Source organism: Vipera berus, assembly GCF_964194415.1.
Source record: "Vipera berus genome assembly, chromosome: 11".
NCBI lineage: Eukaryota > Metazoa > Chordata > Lepidosauria > Squamata > Viperidae > Vipera > Vipera berus.
In genome coordinates this window covers 9,699,435-9,717,023 of record NC_138214.1, presented here as the reverse complement: position 1 = coordinate 9,717,023, position 17,589 = coordinate 9,699,435, and the positions used below count along the sequence as shown (strand labels likewise).

The 17,589-nt window shown below is 42.2% G+C and overlaps 1 protein-coding gene across 1 annotated transcript in view; it reads right to left on the bottom strand.

The window, feature by feature from the left end:
* Positions 1-4,415: 4,415 nt before the first annotated feature.
* The window catches only part of F8 (coagulation factor VIII), a 50,969-nt gene continuing 37,795 nt past the window's right edge, over positions 4,416-17,589 (bottom strand). Inside the window, exons 22-26 of the mRNA XM_081336426.1 lie at positions 16,653-16,808; positions 14,676-14,820; positions 11,487-11,635; positions 5,805-5,981; positions 4,416-5,717 (exon numbers count right to left, since the gene is read on the bottom strand). Coding sequence (XP_081192552.1) covers positions 5,562-5,717; positions 5,805-5,981; positions 11,487-11,635; positions 14,676-14,820; positions 16,653-16,808 — 783 coding nt within the window. The 3' untranslated portion in view covers positions 4,416-5,561. The remainder of the gene's footprint in view (positions 5,718-5,804; positions 5,982-11,486; positions 11,636-14,675; positions 14,821-16,652; positions 16,809-17,589) is intronic.

Genomic DNA, 17,589 nt, shown 5'->3' with positions numbered 1-17,589 from the left:
GAAGTTTGGCGGGTCGAATTCCGAGTGCCGCGTAACAGAGTGAGCGCCTGTTACTCGTCCCAGCTTCTGCCAACCTAGCAGTTCGAAAGCACGTAAAAATGCAAGTAGAAAAAATAGGGACCACTCCGGTGGGAAGGTAACAGCGTTCCGTGCGCCTTTGGCGTCTAGTCATGCCGGCCACATGACCACGGAGACGTCCTCGGACAAGCGCTGGCTCTCCGGCTTTGAAATGGAGATGAGCACCGGCCCCTAGAGTCAGAAACGACTAGCACGCATGTGCGGGGGAACCTTTACCTTTACTTTACCTTAATTCTTAAATATTGTTTTTACTTTTCAGTCACCCTTTTTTGTCCTTTTAGCTCTCTCTTTGATTTATTTGCCTCTTCCTTGCTCTATATTAGTTTGCAATAGTTCTTTGATTTTGAAACTTTGAATAAAATTATGTGCTAAAAAGGAAAGAAAGAAAGAAAGAGCGGGTGTTGTTGATGGCATATGGCCTATTTCAAGCCTATTACTCACACATTATAGGACAGAAAGCTTTTAAAACAAGCATGACGTGAGTTATCAAGCTTCCTTGTAGTCTTGTTGACACTGGAGATGTTATGTCTGTCTCCCGTCCTGGAATTTTTAGAGCTATATTTTCAAACCAGCTTTCAGCTGAACGATCCTTCCTCTTGGGTCTCCTGTGCTATTTAAATCTGGCCACTGAAAAAATCCAGCTTGGTTCACCCTTCCCCCCCACACACACTTTATTTTCCGAAGACATCTGACTTCTTGCACAATGAGATGGTATAATTGAGGAAGGTCACGCCAGGCCATCTTGAAACAGCTAAGTTATTACATGCCCAACTTAGAGAAACATCTGTGTTTTGGTGCAACAGAAGACTCCAGCAAGGAGTGGCATGACACCATTAGAACAGACTGGGGCATAATGTGTAGAGCTTACTCAGCAGAGTAGGCAGGACTGTAACAAGATTTTCTTGCTACAGTTTGCAGCAAATGAAGGCCTAGCATGTTGCTCTCCAAAGCAATTTTCTCCAATCAGTTACTTTCCAAATGGGGACTCTTCCATGGTGGTTAGAAGAAGTGCAGAATCTGGAGAACAATACATTAGGGAAAGCCTGATATAAATAGATGGGTGTTAGGCATGAAAGATCAGGTCTAAATGTGAAGGTCCAATTAAATTGATTTATTCCTAAAAACCTATGCACGAGTATCTTCTCAGCTAACTGGTCAACATCTACTTGGGTTAGATAAGGGTCAACAGAATTCAAGGGAAGTTGGACTGAGTTTGCTTGTGGTGACATGGAGATTCTAGGCTGATTCCTCTCTTAATTCCACCCCCAGTTTTTGCCACTCCTTCTCCGACAATGGGTGTGTCTTCAAGACTTTAAAGGAATTTAATCGAGCCTGCTACGCAAATGAGTGACACCTAATTCTTCATTTCCTAAAATCTTTGTTTAATTTGTAGAGCTTCACCCTCCTTTCAAGACTGGAACCTGGAGCCAATTACAATTCCCCAGAAGTGACTTTCACCACACGACCCACTTACGTGGCACAGCAAAGAAGGAACATGACCACAAAGACAATTGGGAAAGCATATAGTGCTCCCCTCGGGAAGGAGTGAAGGACGTGAGCCCAGAGATCATCCAGGTAGTCTGACAACCAGGACCGGCGGATACCTGTGGAGTCAACCAAGAAGATTCCCTCAGCATCTGAGGCAGAACTGTACCATGCTCCTGATTTCCTTTGAGAGAATGAACACAAAATACATTTTTTCATCACGTTTTTCATCCTGCAATATGAAGAACTGAGGATAAACTCCTGGCAAAACACATAACTTCTGTTTATAAAAAGGCCATTTTCACCTTATTTCTAAACCTTATAATGTAAAAAGAAAAAAAAAAGGCGGGAAACTTCCAGAGGACAAATCGTTGTGAGGGAAAAAGGAAACATGAAATAGGTGTTCGTGAAAAGATCTTATTAACATTGAAGTCGGTGTTTTTCAAACTTGAGGACTTTAAAACGTGTGGACTTCAACTGCCAGAATGGTGGCTGGGGAATTTTGAGCGTTGAAGTCCACACATTTTAAAGCTGTCGGGTTTAAAAAACACTGATTAAGGGAGTGTGGCTTGTCCTCCCCTACCAGCATAATAATCATTTTCTTGTTTTCACTAAATCACTTCCCTGAAATGTTTTGTCTAAACTTTGACCAACTGAGTGCAAGCTGGCTTACTAGATGTGCTAAAAACAGTTCCATTTTCCTTATGAAAGGTATCTAAGAGTACTTCCTCCTTTTACAAACATGAACTTTTTGCATATAAGAGGGGCAAAAGGGTTCTCCTCCGTCTCTTACCAGGAACGAAATGTCCAAATCCTTTTCAGTACGTAGGTATGCATTTATGGACCTTGTATACCGCTGAACCAAGAACAAACTTGAATGGCAGTTTATTGTATCTCAGTTGCACTAATATATACACACACTTATATTTAGAACAAGCAACTCTCTGTCTAGCTTTCTCAAGAGGCAGCTGGAAGGAAGGGGCAGAAACAAGGCAAAGAGTTGAAAAATGCATAAGCAAAAATCAACTGGACAAACAATTTGGAAAAATTCTGTGTCATAAGATTGTCTTACCATTTTACTATCAAAGGTCTTTGACTATGTCTAGCTGGGGAACATAAGCAAGAAAAACTTTGGGGTGCATGTTGGTATCTGATTGGTAATTTGGGGGAGAGAAAACCAGGCTCAGAGTTGACCATGGAGTTTAATTCAACCAGAATTATTGCTATGTTCATAAACTTTTACCCAGTTTGTGACACTAAGCATCCCGAGCTAAGCTGGAGGAGACATTTCCTTCCATGTTAGGCCATCTCATCCAACTATCACGTGGCTATTTTAAAAAACTCACGTTGGACCGTGTGTCCCAGATTTACAGCATCTGGCCTTGTGGTCCCCTGTAGAGGCATAGAGGGTTGCCTAAGCTGATTTTTAGTTCTGCCTCTTCTAAGCCGGTTGCGGAAGATGGCGAAGGAGGGCATCTTCTGGGCCCTGTGAACACCCCAGACGCAGACTGGAGACATGGCCATTGAGAGCACCTGGAAGCAGACTATTTCTTTCCACATGACCTCCATGGCTTATCAGATACAGGTAATGTCAGTTAGAACGGCCTCTTGGACACACACTTACAGGCACGCCTGCTACTTGGCAAATGTTGGAAAAAGGCCAAATCAGGAAATTCATTCAAAGCCAGTCAAAAGAGTAGAACCAAAAGAGTTCACTAATGATCAGAAATCAGAATGGTCTCCACAGTCCTAAAACATTAATCCAAAATTCTGTGGACTAATTAGGGACCCAGCATGCTGTTTAGAAATCCTTCTAGAGGACCAGTTTCAACAAACTCCAGATCCAAGCCTAAGGTGTGCCCTGTGGCTTTCAACTGCTTGCACATGGAACCTGGCAACCTTTATGATGTCACTTAGACTTCTGTAACACAACCTTCCTCAACTCAGTGCCTTTCGGTTTCAGATATGTTGGGATCATAATATTTCAGCCCATATTGCAGTAGGGATCTTCGACATTCACAGGATCAAGCTATCATGGATGTCTGTGCGTCTGCAGGGACATGTGCAGCAGAGGTGGTGGTGTTGCCTCTCAAATATCTTTGCTATTTCTGAAGGAACACTTCTAATCATTGAAATGTACCATGGTGAGGGAGAAGAGCAGGCAGAGCCTGGGGGTGGAGTTAAGCGAGTCAGCAGCCTAGAGTCATTACATTCCCATAAATGGTCTAAGTCGAACCTTGAATTCTGCTGAATCGCCTGTAGTGCCAATTTACAGTTGACCATTAATTGACTAGATTTTTGTGAATAGAAATGATATGTGGTCCCAATTCTTTCACGCTGGACAGATGGTCTGGGATGGCTTTGGGAAGCCCTCCTTTATTCATTGAGTTGGGCCTTTTTGGTGGTAGAACCCCTTTTGTACAACCTTTGCCTGGTAAAATCCTTCCTGTCTCTTTTTAACCATGATGCAAAGCTCCCTAGGTTTTCTTATGCTTGGTCTTCCTTGTGTGCAAGCAGAGGCTCTTACATCCTTTTTCAAATTTTGCCTGCCTGTCTCTTTGGGGTGCTGCTTGGACTGGCAACCATTCAGTAATCTTGGAAAGTGTACATTTGGAAAGATGAAGCCCCCATGCAATAAAATCATAAACCGAGTTCTTCTGAATAATTCTGAGGTTGCATTTGGAAGCCTTAAAACCTATGGGGGAAAGATTCACCCATGGAAGGGGTTCCTCACTGGGTAATTAATTATTATCAGTATTAATGCTGACTCGGTCCGTTGCAGAGACTTTGTGCCGAGGCATCAGTCAGGAAAAATCAAGAGGAGAGAGTACAGATCTTCATGAGATAAACATTCTTTAATTACATGGCTGTATTCTCCAGCTACATTCAAGTCTGCATGGAGCAAATGATATGCAAGTGCTGAATATGCAGTTGGGTTAACAACTGAAGGACCCACCTGTATTTTGCTTAACAGGATTGGGGACAAGTGTGGCTAAAAGGGAGATAAACTATCTCCCTTTAGACAATTGCTAGAAGCAGAAGGAAGTTTACTGGTAGCTTAATCACTTCAGATATGGAGATGCCTACCAGTCGGGGATGATTCAAACAGAAGCAGTAAACAGTTTTTTCAACCAAATAGCCTCTTGAGTTGACAGATGACAATTCCCACCAGTCCCAAACTACAGGACTGTTTGTAGTCCAATATCAAAGCGAGGCTGGTTCTAGAAAAGGATACGTCTATGGCTCACTTCGAGACATGTTGACTAGATGCTTTGGCCTCATACAGGTTAATCAGGCTTTCAGGGGCTCTCTGTAGCTTCCTCAAAAAGTTGGAGGCTAGCAAATAATTAGGATCTCTTTTTTTCCCCAAAAAGGGGGGGGGGAAATCCCTCCTCTTTCCTTAATCAGTAGAAGATGTTGCTTTCCTCTTCTTTTGATATCAGTGGAATCTTTGGGAAGACCATCAATCAATCAATCGGAATAGAGCTGGGAGGGACCTTGGAGGTCTTCTAGTCCAACCCCCTGCTCAAGCAGGCAACCCTACCCAATCTGAGAAGTGGCTGTCCAGTTTCTTCTTGAAAACCTCCACTGCTGGAACCATCATGAGAACAGTGATGGGGGAAGAACGTGCACATTTCAAATCCTCCCTCCCACCAGCTGAAAGCGTAAAGCAGATCATAGGAATTCATGCAGCTAACTGTTCCCGGCTCTAAGAAGCCCAACACAAACTTAGCAAGAGAAGATACATTGGTGTTCATAAATTCCCCAATGTGATCCTAACAAAACCCCCAGTAGACAAATGCCAAGTGTTATACTATTGCAACATTTTGCAGGGACTTCACGTCATTCCTTAAGCGGCAAAGCACCGTTCTCAAAAACAAGAGAGGAAATTTAAGTTTATTTTATCATGATAAGTGTGCTGTTGCGGTGGGCTGTGCAGGGGAAGACCCTCCTCGTTTGAGCGTTTGCAGCAAAAGCCAAAGGTGGTTTCATCTTGACTAGTCCATCTGCTCGGTGTCACAGCCCAACACCTCCATCCTCAGCGCAATGTGTTTGTTCCACTTGAGCGGGTGTATCCTCAAATATCTGGCAAAGAATGGGACATCCAGAAAGTTCATCACAGGCTGGAAATAATCACCATTTCCCTGGAAAACCTGAAAAATGAGAGGATTGTAGCTGTCACTTTTCTCAGGCCTTTTCTCTGATAAAGAAAGAATGAACTATGCAGACATGGTACCGACCTGTTTCTCCCCGTGTTGAAGAACGGGTATCCAGTTTTTGCCATCCATGCTGCTGGAAAGAGTAAACTCCTTCACAAACATATGGGTGAAGACAGACTTGGCACCTTGAGTTATTAGTCCTGTCACCCGCACGGTCTTCTTAAAGTTCACCTGAAGCCACTCCGCGGTGCTGTCAACCTGGGGAAAAGACGGAAATTCCAGTCGCTCCATCCTTGGAAAACAAAATTTCAGACTTCCTGGTTTCTTTTTATTGGTCACAGATTATGTTGAAAGAATGCAGGTGATCCTTGACTGACAAAAGTTACAACAGCAATTGTGGCAAGCAAGGTTGTAAAATGGGACAAAACTCAGTTAACAAATCTCTTGATTAGCGACAGAAATTTTGGGCTCAATTTGTAATGGAATGTTGAGGACGACCTAGATTATATAAAAAGAGCAACAAACACCTGGAGGCAGCAAGTCACCCAAAAATGGTTGCCTCATCCCATGAAAAAGGCCCAACGGGATGTTTATCCAAGACCTGGGAGAGAAGAGACATCTTTTAAAGACCCATTTTGTTAGGCATATGGTGTTAGCCTACAATGTTGGGTTGAAAATATATTAACCATAATGCTATGTCTTTAAGTTGTTAATTGGCCAATGGGTGTGTAAGTGTTCTCATGGCCATAAGAGGAAGCTAGGAAAGTAGCTTCTCTCTCTCTCTGAATTCACTGATCTCTACTGTTACTGTTTTTGCTTTGCTGTTGGTTTACTACTGTTGTAACCTAAACTGTGTATTGACCTCTGGACCGGTAAGAAGACTTTGTAGTTTGGATTACTACTTGGACTGTTGCTATTGTTTATGACCTGGACTGTTTATTTTTGACTGTGCATTTTTGTTCTTACACCACCTTAAAGTAAACTACTTTTTGTTTTTATAACTCAGTGTATTCTTGTGTGACTTTTACTGCTCTCAGTGCCCTTCCTTGTCTGTGCAAACTCTTTGGTAGCACAAGGAGACCTCTGCACAAATAAATTCCTTAACACTGGTTATGGGCCCAGGCCTGTACTGAGAGTAAGTACACACAGTATTCCTAGCTGAGTTTGTATTTGGTGTAAAATGGCACAAGAACTGTTGTCAGGCAGCTCCTGGATAACCCGGTTGGATGGGACAAACTATGTTTCCTGGTCCACGAAATGCTGCTTGCTTTTGCGCAAGGAAGGACTATGGGCTGTTGTAAATAACCCACCAGATACTACTGCTTGGGATCCAGATGATGAAGAGGATGCAAAGAAGTTAGACAACTTTAAACGTAGCAATGAGAAAGCTCTTTGCATTATTGGACTAACACTGAATGACCAGCAGCTTGTCCATATTCGTGGTGAGGAGTCTGCTGCTAGGTGTTGGGGTGTTTTGCGAAGGCTTTATGTTCGTGACAGTGTGGGTGCACATATACACCTTACACGTAAGCTGTTTAGGGCTCGTCTGCAGAAGAATGGAGATATGCTGACCCATTTAAATTACATGAAGGCAACTTTTCAAGAGCTTCATGAAAAGGAGCTGATTTTTTCAGAGTTGCATCAGGTCTACATTATTCTGTCATCTTTGGATGAGAGTTATGATGAGTATGTTTCTTCTTTGGAAGTCCTGACCAGAGAGGAACTGACATTGACTAACATTACTGGGAGACTGCTGGAAGAGTCCAGAAGAAGGCGTGACAGAGACCAGCTGAGAGAGACACAGCCACGAGAGGAGCAGCAATTTACCACTGCTTACAACGTCAAGAAATGTTTTTCTTGTGGGGCTAGAGGGCATATAGCCAAATTCTGTAGAAAGGGAAGAAAACAGAATGTAAATAGCAGTGGGAAGGCTAAGAAGGGCATTGGTTTGGCTATTTCTGGTGAATCAACATCCAGAAATAATGAATTGTGGGTTGTTGATAGTGGGGCTTCACAATGCATTACTAAAGTGAAAAAGAGGTTTGTTAATATGAAAAACAGCAACCAATATGTTTCACTGGCCAATGGTTGGAGGATGAAGGCCTCTGGTGAAGGTAATTCCTATTGTCCATGCATTGATGAACAGTTACCTATGTTATATATACCTAAACTAAGATTCAACCTGTTATCTGTAAGGGAATTGGTTAAAGTTGGGTTTGTGGTAACATTCAGAGGGGAGCAATGCACTATTGAGAGGAATGGAACCTGTGTAACTGCTAATTTGAAAAATGGTTTATTCATTCTCACAAGTAACCAAGTTAGTACAGTTAAAGCTAACTCAATATGTGAGAACAAGAAGCCACATGATGAATGTATACATTTATTGCATAGGCGGTTAGGGCATGTAAACTTTAACTCACTACGTAAAACAGTGGAATTAGTAGAGGGAGTTAAACTGAAGCCATGTAGTAAGTATTTGAATTGCAATGCCTGTAATCAGGAAAAGAGTAAGGCAACTCCTGCAAACAGGTTAAACAGCTTCAAAACAACTGTACCTTTGGAAGTTGTGTTTGCTGATTTAATTGGACCCATGAAACCAAGTTTAGGAGGGTCATGTTATATTTTAAGTATCTTGGACCACTACTCTAGATATGGTTTTTGTTATCTGCTTAAGTCAAAGGCAGATACTTTCCAACAATTTGCAAACTGGCTGAAGTTCGTGGAGAGAAAAACAAAGAGAAAGGTTCAGTGCATAATTACTGATAATGGTACTGAATTTACAAATAAGCGTTTTGTTGATATGTTACAATCAGCTGGTATTGAGCATAAACGTTCAGCCCCATATAGGCCTCAACATAATGCTTTTGTTGAGAGACGTGGGCAAACGTTACAAGCCATGATTAGAACCATGTTAAGAGATTCTGGCTTAACAGATAGACTGTGGGGGGAGGCAGCAAAATGTGCAAACCATGTTCTGAATATAGTTGTTAATACTTCTACTGGTAAAATACCATATACAATATGGCATGGTAGAAGACCAAACCTTGATTACCTGCACACATTTGGCACCCCAGCTTGGGTCCACATTCCTGCACAACTCAGGAGTAAAGGCCAACATAGGGCTAGGCAATTATACTTCGTAGGTTACGAAGCTAACCATAGATCCTATCGTTTCTGGGAACGAGGCACAACTAATGTATATAACAGTGCTAGTGCAAAATTCCTTGAGCACGTTGGTTGGGATAGGTTAGAGCAAGTAACTGTTAATACTGATCCTCTAGTGTTTGAGGACTCCTCTGATAACGTAACTAGTAATGATAATACATCTCCTGTAAATATAAAAGATGAAGAGGAGATAGGGGAGATAATAGATGAATCAGAGGAAGGAAAGGAGACAGAAATTCAAAGCCCTGTAATTCCTTGGCGTTCAATGCGTATCAGACATCCACCTGATCGCTATGAAGCTAGTATAGTATGTCAAGTTAGTGTAGAGCCATCTAACTATGATGAGATCAGGATGTATCCTGAAAAGGAACAAGCATCATGGAAAGCTGCAATGAACAGGGAGTTGAAGTCTTTGCAGAATCTTAAGGTTTATGTGAAAGCAAAACTGCCACCTGGTGAGCAAGCTATAGGTTGTAAATGGATATATAAAATAAAGAAGGGTGTAGATGGAACTATAACCCATAAGGCACGTTTGGTTGCACAAGGTTTTGCCCAAACTACTGAGGATTATGACGAAGTGTTTGCACCCAGTCTAAGGGCAACTACTTTAAGAGCAGCTTTAGTATGGGCGGCTAAAAACCAATATATGGTTAATCATGTAGATGTTGAAACTGCATATTTACATGCTCCATTGCAACATACTATTTATTTAAGAATACCACCAGGATTGACCAGTGATAGAGACCATGATTGTTGGGAATTAAAGAAAAGCCTCTATGGATTGAAACAATCAGGCTATGAGTGGAACAAATGTATAGTAAATGAGTTAAGTGCAATAGGTTTTGTAGCCAGTAATGCTGATCCTTGTTTGTTTAGAAGGGAACACAACGGAGCATTATCTTTTCTCTTATTATTCACAGATGATATTGCAATAATAACAAAAACTGAGTTAGAAGCACAAACTATCATTTCAAGATTGCAAAATAAATTCACAATTAGAAATCTTGGGGAAATAAGCCACTATTTGGGGTTAGATATTGTGAAAACAAATAGGGGTTTTAAGATGTCACAAGCCAGTAAAATATCTCAGTTATTAAAGAGATACAATATGGAAATGTGTAAACCAGCAAAAACTCCGATGGCTATGGATATTAAGGACACTAATGTTGAGAGTCCTGTATTTGATAAGACTATGTACCAATCTTTGATAGGAAGTCTTATGTATCTGAGTAATTGGACTAGACCTGATATTTCTTACTGTGTAAACCAATTGGCTAGGTACAACAATGAACCAACTGTTAGACACTGGCAATCAGCTAAACGAGTATTAAGGTATTTGAAACAAACTATTCACTACTCGTTATATCTAGAGCCAAATCGTGAGTTAATCCTTACTGCATATGCAGATGCGAGTTTTGCCTCTGATACAAACAGTCGTAAATCTACCTCAGGGTTGGCTATAATGTTGGGTGATTCTTTGATTGGATGGAAGTCTATTAGACAAAAACACATAAGCTTATCTACAATGGAGGCTGAATTTTCATGTCTATCAGTGTTATGTACAGAACTGCTAGTGTACAAACAATTATTGTTAGATATGGGTTTAAATGTAAATGATCCATTCATTGTGTATGAGGACAATCAAGCTGCAATAAAGATGGCTAATAATGCTGCAGTAAGAACAAGATCTAAACATACTGATCTTCGTTATTTAAATGTCAGACAATGTGTCAAGGATAAATTAATACAGCTAGAGTATTGTCCATCTGATGTAAATATTGCAGACCATTTTACGAAGGTACAAAGTGCTGTGAAACACAATGCTAATTGTGAAAGAATGTGCATAAGATTGTAAGAGTTATATATTATTCTACCCAAAGGGGAGAATGTTAGGCATATGGTGTTAGCCTACAATGTTGGGTTGAAAATATATTAACCATAATGCTATGTCTTTAAGTTGTTAATTGGCCAATGGGTGTGTAAGTGTTCTCATGGCCATAAGAGGAAGCTAGGAAAGTAGCTTCTCTCTCTCTCTGAATTCACTGATCTCTACTGTTACTGTTTTTGCTTTGCTGTTGGTTTACTACTGTTGTAACCTAAACTGTGTATTGACCTCTGGACCGGTAAGAAGACTTTGTAGTTTGGATTACTACTTGGACTGTTGCTATTGTTTATGACCTGGACTGTTTATTTTTGACTGTGCATTTTTGTTCTTACACCACCTTAAAGTAAACTACTTTTTGTTTTTATAACTCAGTGTATTCTTGTGTGACTTTTACTGCTCTCAGTGCCCTTCCTTGTCTGTGCAAACTCTTTGGTAGCACAAGGAGACCTCTGCACAAATAAATTCCTTAACACATTTAAAGACAGGCAAGAGGGGACTGTGCAAATTAGTTGGGCAGAACTGTGGAAAATGCAATGCCATCATTGCAGCTGGAATGGAAGGAGCCAAAATAAAGGAAGACACAGTGCATACAGTGAGAAACTACAGGGTTCAGGAAGGAGGGCTTAGAGAAGGGAACTGAATTCTGGGAGTTGAAGTCCACCCATCCGAAAGCTGCCACATTTGGAAAACACTGTTATAGACATCCAATTTACCGTTGGTCTCCATGCATTTATTCTTCCTTTCAAATTGAGCCGGGCCAAAAAGGGTGACCAAGTAGCGAATGCGTTGTCAATCCAAGAGGAGGCCGTAATCTGTTCATTAGCAATGGATTTGCTCTCTATTCCTAGTGGCATGGAACAGCCTAGAGGGAAAGAAAATAGACCAGGGGTAGGCAACCTTGTGTGGGACGTGGTGGCTCAGTGGGTTAGGATGCTGAGCTTGCCGATCAGAAGGTCGGCAGTTTGGCGGGTCGAATCCCGAGTGCTGTGTAACAGAGTGAGCGCCTGTTACTCGTCCCAGCTTCTGCCAACCTAGCAGTTCGAAAGCACGTAAAAATGCAAGTAGAAAAATAGGGACCACTACGGTGGGAAGGTAACAGCGTTCTGTGCGCCTTTGGCGTCTAGTCATGCCGGCCACATGACCACGGAGACGTCCTCGGACAAGCGCTGGCTCTTCGGCTTTGAAACGGAGATGAGCACCGGCCCCTAGAGTCGGAAATGACTAGCACGCATGTGCGGGGGAACCTTTACTTTTACCTAGGCAACCTTGGCTCTTTTATGACTGGTGGACTTCAACTCCCAGAATTCCTGAGCCAGCACAGGAATTCTGGGAGTTGAAGTCCACCAGTCATAAAAGAGCCAAGGTTGCCTACCCCTGAAATAGACAAACCTAGTAATCCTCATTCAGAACATAGAAACATAGCGCTGGAAGGGACCTTGGAGGTCTTCTAGTCCAAGACTTGATCAAGGCAGGAAACCTGATATATCATCCCGGTCAAATGGTTGTCCACTGTTGTCCATTTAGCTTTGGTAGTCTCTTTTCTCTACCTCTATCTCTTGTGCCAGATCTTCATTCCTTGAATGGCATTCAACTGTATATACTGTATACCAACTGCTTTGGATCCTAACCCTCATTGCCTTCATCATGGAACAAGCCCTAGTGATTTAATGGGCAACATGCTTACAAGGAAGACCTGTTGATCCTTCAGATAATGCCCCCACCAGAAAGGGACTTTTTGGCACCATAAACAGGATATTTTTTTTGGTGGAGGTCCTGTTGATCAATATTGAGATGATCAAGATTCTTATATTGAAATGGCTGAAATAAAAGGGACAGGTCCTGTGTGTGGGGAAGGATGATAGAGAAACCCCCAAAGTATTGGGGTCTCCCGATACTCCCATGTAACACCTCTGCTCCGTGAGCTGCATTGGCTTCCGGGTGAGATTCAAGGTGCTGGTGATGACCTATAAAGCCCTAAATGGCATGGGCCCGGATTATTTACGGGAGTACCTTTTGCCGGCGTTAACTTCCCATCCTGTGTGCTCCCATAGAGAGGGCCTCCTCAGGGTGCCGTCAGTCAGGGAATGTCGACTGGCGGCCCCCAGGGGGAGAGCATTCTCTGTGGGCACGCCTGCCCTCTGGAACCAGCTCCCCGTTGAGCTCCAGACAGCTCCCGACCTTCGCTTTTTTCACCGCGACCTGAAGACTTGGTTATTCGAACTTGCCAGCCTGGACTGAGGGATTGGGGTTTTAGATTTTAAATTTTAAATTTTAGAACATGTTTTATTGTTTAGGGCTACTTGGTTTAATTTATTTTAATTTTTGTATATTATGTGTTGTATATAGTGTTTTAATTGCCCTGTACACCGCCCCGAGTCCTTCGGGAGAGGGGCGGTATATAAATCCAAATAATAAATAATAAATAAAGGTTCTTAAAATAAAGCTTGCTCAGAATACTTATTGCTATAGAATGTGGGGCACATATATTTTAGTAACTTTTTTACTTTCATACAGACATTGTGTTTCCTGTTTATGTAACCAGGTGCAGCATAAAAGCATGTTAAAGAAGTCATTCAGGGGTTTTCCCAGCCCTATGGGAAGACCTACCTTTGTCCAGATCTGAATAAACATGTGATTCAGAGAGAATTGGACTCCTGTCTCTTCGTTCGCACCAACCTGGATCTAGTATCCCTGACTAACACTCCATCTTTGGGACTTTCTTTCCAGAGAAGCTTGCCTGGGGCTGAACTGATTACTTCTTGAGGGCAGAGAAAAGCTGGCACAGAATATAGAGTCATTTAAAGTGCAGTGATTCATGGATTCAGTTCAATTCCCAGCAGAGGGTTTGAACCCCACTGAATAAAATCTCACGATGATCCCTAAAAAAAAGATGAAGCCAGTCACTGCTTGCTAGTATTCAGTGTAAATTGACAACAATGACTTCTGGGAACAAAAATGTCCATCCCAGAGCTATAGTGACTATTCAGGGAAGACATGGTGGTGTCTTCAAGGATCTGTCACACACAAAAATGGAATGAATATACCTGCTGGTTCTTGGTTGAGATGGGAGGACAAGAACCAACGGTGTTGCACCCAAACACATTTTGGCTAAATATTAGCAGGAACCTCCTATGGTAACAGCAGTTGGATTGTTCGACAACCTCCTTCAGAGAGGGTCAGCTCTCTTTCAGTGAAGCTATTTAAGAAAGATCTGCTCAGACATCTGTGAAGGGTAACCTATTATGCAGTACAATTGTGCTCTGTAAAGATTGCTTGGAGGCGGGAGAGACTTCCAATGTGATCTACCGAATCCCCTGCATAGATTGCCTCTGTGACTATGTAGGACAGACGGAAGGAAGCCAACCACCAGATTGCAAGAAGACAAGCGAGCGGTCAGACAAGGAGACTCGAACTTATTGGTAGCCTCACCATGGGAACGCACAAGGACTTACATTCAATTTTGCAGCTACTAAGATTGTTGGACAAGCAGGTACAAAAACAGCCAGGGAAGTGATTGAAGCCTAGTAAACAAGCCCCTCGTCAGTCAATAGGAGTGCTGATTTACCACCAGCCTATCAAATACTTAGAAGGCGAGGGCTGGGCAGCACAAGCAAACAACAGCCAACGACTTAATAGCCAGCTATCAACACCCCAATCAATTTCTAAAAAGCCACATACAACAGGCACTATGTAAATATCATACACAGAAGAGCACACCATTCCCTGAAGATGGTCTCCAGCACGAGTCCAAACGCTAGGAAGAGAAAAACCTCCGGTCCCAGTGATTGACCCAGATTGGATCCCAATAATCTAGGTGCATCCTATTAGACTCTTGAGATTCCACTGCCTCAGCAATCCCACCATCCTATGAATGGAAAAGGAAGAAAGGTCTCGTTCCATACTGTTCAGGTCACAGCCTAGCAGCTCCATCCTCAAAGTGTTGCGAAAGTTGAAGTGCGTTGGGTGGAGTCGGAGATAACGGGCTACAATGGGCGGGTCGAAGGCATTTTCTTTCACACTCACTCCATCCACGTTTCCAGAGAATATCTGCAGGCAAGAAGGGAAAAGCAGCTCTATTGACATCGGGGCATGTAAGGCAGGACAAGAGCTGTTATTAGGGGCTCTGCATGAAATCCACACCCTGAGATAGACAGCAATCTATCTTCAGCCTAAGTGGAAAGAGTGAGAAACTGCTGCCTTGCATCAGAGCCAATCTGGTATAATGATTAAGTCAAGGCTAGAAACTGGTAGATCGTGAGTTTTGGTCCTGCTTTGGGCCCAGAGCCTAGCTGGTGTAAGAGATGATTGGGCTAAGCCTAAAGATGGGATCAAACATGCCATCCGTTTGGATTCGCTTTGTGCCCACAAAAGATCTAAGTCCGCCCCCCTTGAATTCCATTGACTCTTATCTAGTGTCAAGTTGCCTTGATCATTAGTAGTTCAGATTCTGGTCTACAGGTAACATGAAACGAACTTGTACTCCTTTTGAACTTAACCCTGGCTCCAGAAATCCTGGATTTCTTTTTCCTGACGGCTGGTCTCCTTGGGCCAGTCCCTTTCTCTCAGCCCTAGGAAGGAGGCAATGGCCAACAGTTCTGAAAACCTTGCCAAGAAAACTGCAGGGATTTGTCTTGGTAGTCTCCAAGAGACATGATTGAACAAAGAAAAAAAAACACCCAAACCCTGGTTTGCATACAGCCCAATCCAGGTTCCATCCTCAACATCTCCAGGATGGATTAGAGGACCATCAACTTTCTAAATGTTCCTTGTTTCTTAGACTTACTATCTGTTTGAGTTCAAGCTCAAATCTAAAGGACTTCAGGGACAGGACTCCATAGTTTCCCAAGTTGCAACATGGAAGAGCTTTTCTACCACTTTCTCAGGACTGGGTTTTTGACTTCCCAATCTAACCTATGCCCCAATATTTTTCTGCCCATCCAAATCTTAACCAGGTCAGGCCCTGCTTAGCCTCAGCCAAGCTCAGCTAAATAATTTGCCCCAGCTTGACTTCTTTCCCGAAGATGCTAAAATGTGAGTTGTTCCAGGGAGCTTTTGCTGATCAAACCAACCCGATCAAGGTTTTTGCTTGTAGTGAAGTGTTCATTGAACCTTGAGACTGTGATTGTTACTGCGTTATCAATTTTGCCATTTGTTAAAGTGTTACATGCATCTTTCTTAATTTGCCTTACGGTGGATGTTTTATTGTGGCGTCTATCTTATTATTAACTGCCAAGCAGATTACATACAACCCAGTTGAAGAAATAAACCACTGCCACCTCCTGTTGGTCATTCATGTATGCATCCCATTTATCAGCGTATATAATCGGAGCCATACAAATTCCTGTGCCAAGCAAGTCCACCTTCTGTGTTAATAAACACTGGATTCCTTTGAGGGGTATGCCAAATATTCAAACCACTGTGTTATTTTCTTGATCTGTTCTACTTTCATAGTGGTTAAGAAAGATGGGAACATAGCTATTCTCTCATTCTTTCTCAGGCACAAGTAATCCTACTTAGCCTTTTTTTTTCTATCCCAACTATAATGTTTTGGCTTGAGGCTACTTCGCAGATTGAAGAATTATCTGACAACTGCAGATCAGATGTAATGCAGGCTTTTCCATCCTGGATGTATTAAATTAATTGTTATTATTGCAATCGTCAGGTGGAAACCAGCTTTAAACTTCAATTCTGCAGGTAGCAAATTTAAAGATTTGCAGCCTCGACATGTCTGAAGGGTCCCGCTGCTTTTATTGATGGGTTGACCATCTTAAACACGCCTTCTAGCATGAAATGATAGTTTGCATTCTCAACTGTATTAGTACATTTACAAACAATCTTTCCGTTCTCTGATTGCAGGAGAATCGCTAAAAAGTAATTACCATTTGAGAGCTGGTAGAATTGCCTTTATAACTCTTCCACTTCTCTCCATCCAGGCTATAGAAGATGACAAACTGGGAGATGTAATAGTTGGATAATCTCTGCCGCGCTCCTTGGGTTTTTATTCCGTGGAAGATCTTGGGTTGGAGCAAGTCCACCTGGAGAACAAGGACACTCTTTTCTTTTGGAGAACAAAGTTTCTATAAAACCTCTTTTTCCTCAATTTCCAGATGTTTGGGATTGCACCCCTCCAAGTTCCAAATTCAGCACCGCCTTCAGCAATGCCGGACTCAAGCCACATTGAAAAAGGCTACCATGTAGAGCGTTATTGGCAGATGGAACAAAATGGACCACAGCTAAATATATCAGTGGCCTAGCCTAGTAAAAAGTAGCTTCACCTCTTCACGAAACAAACTAGAAAAGCAAGATAGATCATGACATCTTCAACTTTTCTGTCCTGAAGGATGAGAAATCAAGAGCATGCATAGGGAAGGGAATGAGTTAGCTGCAGGATTCAAATGCATTGCTTCTCATGCATTGGCAAATGATAAAGTGGAGTGTAAAGTCTTTCAGAATGTTATGAGACAGGGAAGATTGTTCACATAATGATAAATATCTGGAAACTGCTGATTTTGCCTAGGTCAAAAGGACATCTGTCCATTAAACCAAAATGGCTGTTGACCATCATTCACACCAGCACTGGTCTCCTTAGGAGACGTTGACGTCCTACTACCCTCAAAGAAGGCACTGCTGATCCTGGTCCTGGGATTCCCTCCTAATATATACACACTACATAGTAGGATACGTGAACCCTTTGTCCTCTTTCCTCCTTTTAAGACCAAATATCACCATTTAAGCTCACTGCAAGTAATTTAAAGGGAGGAATTATTGGCATCCAGTTATATTAGGCCTGATCTAGCCTGAAAACTGCTGCTAATA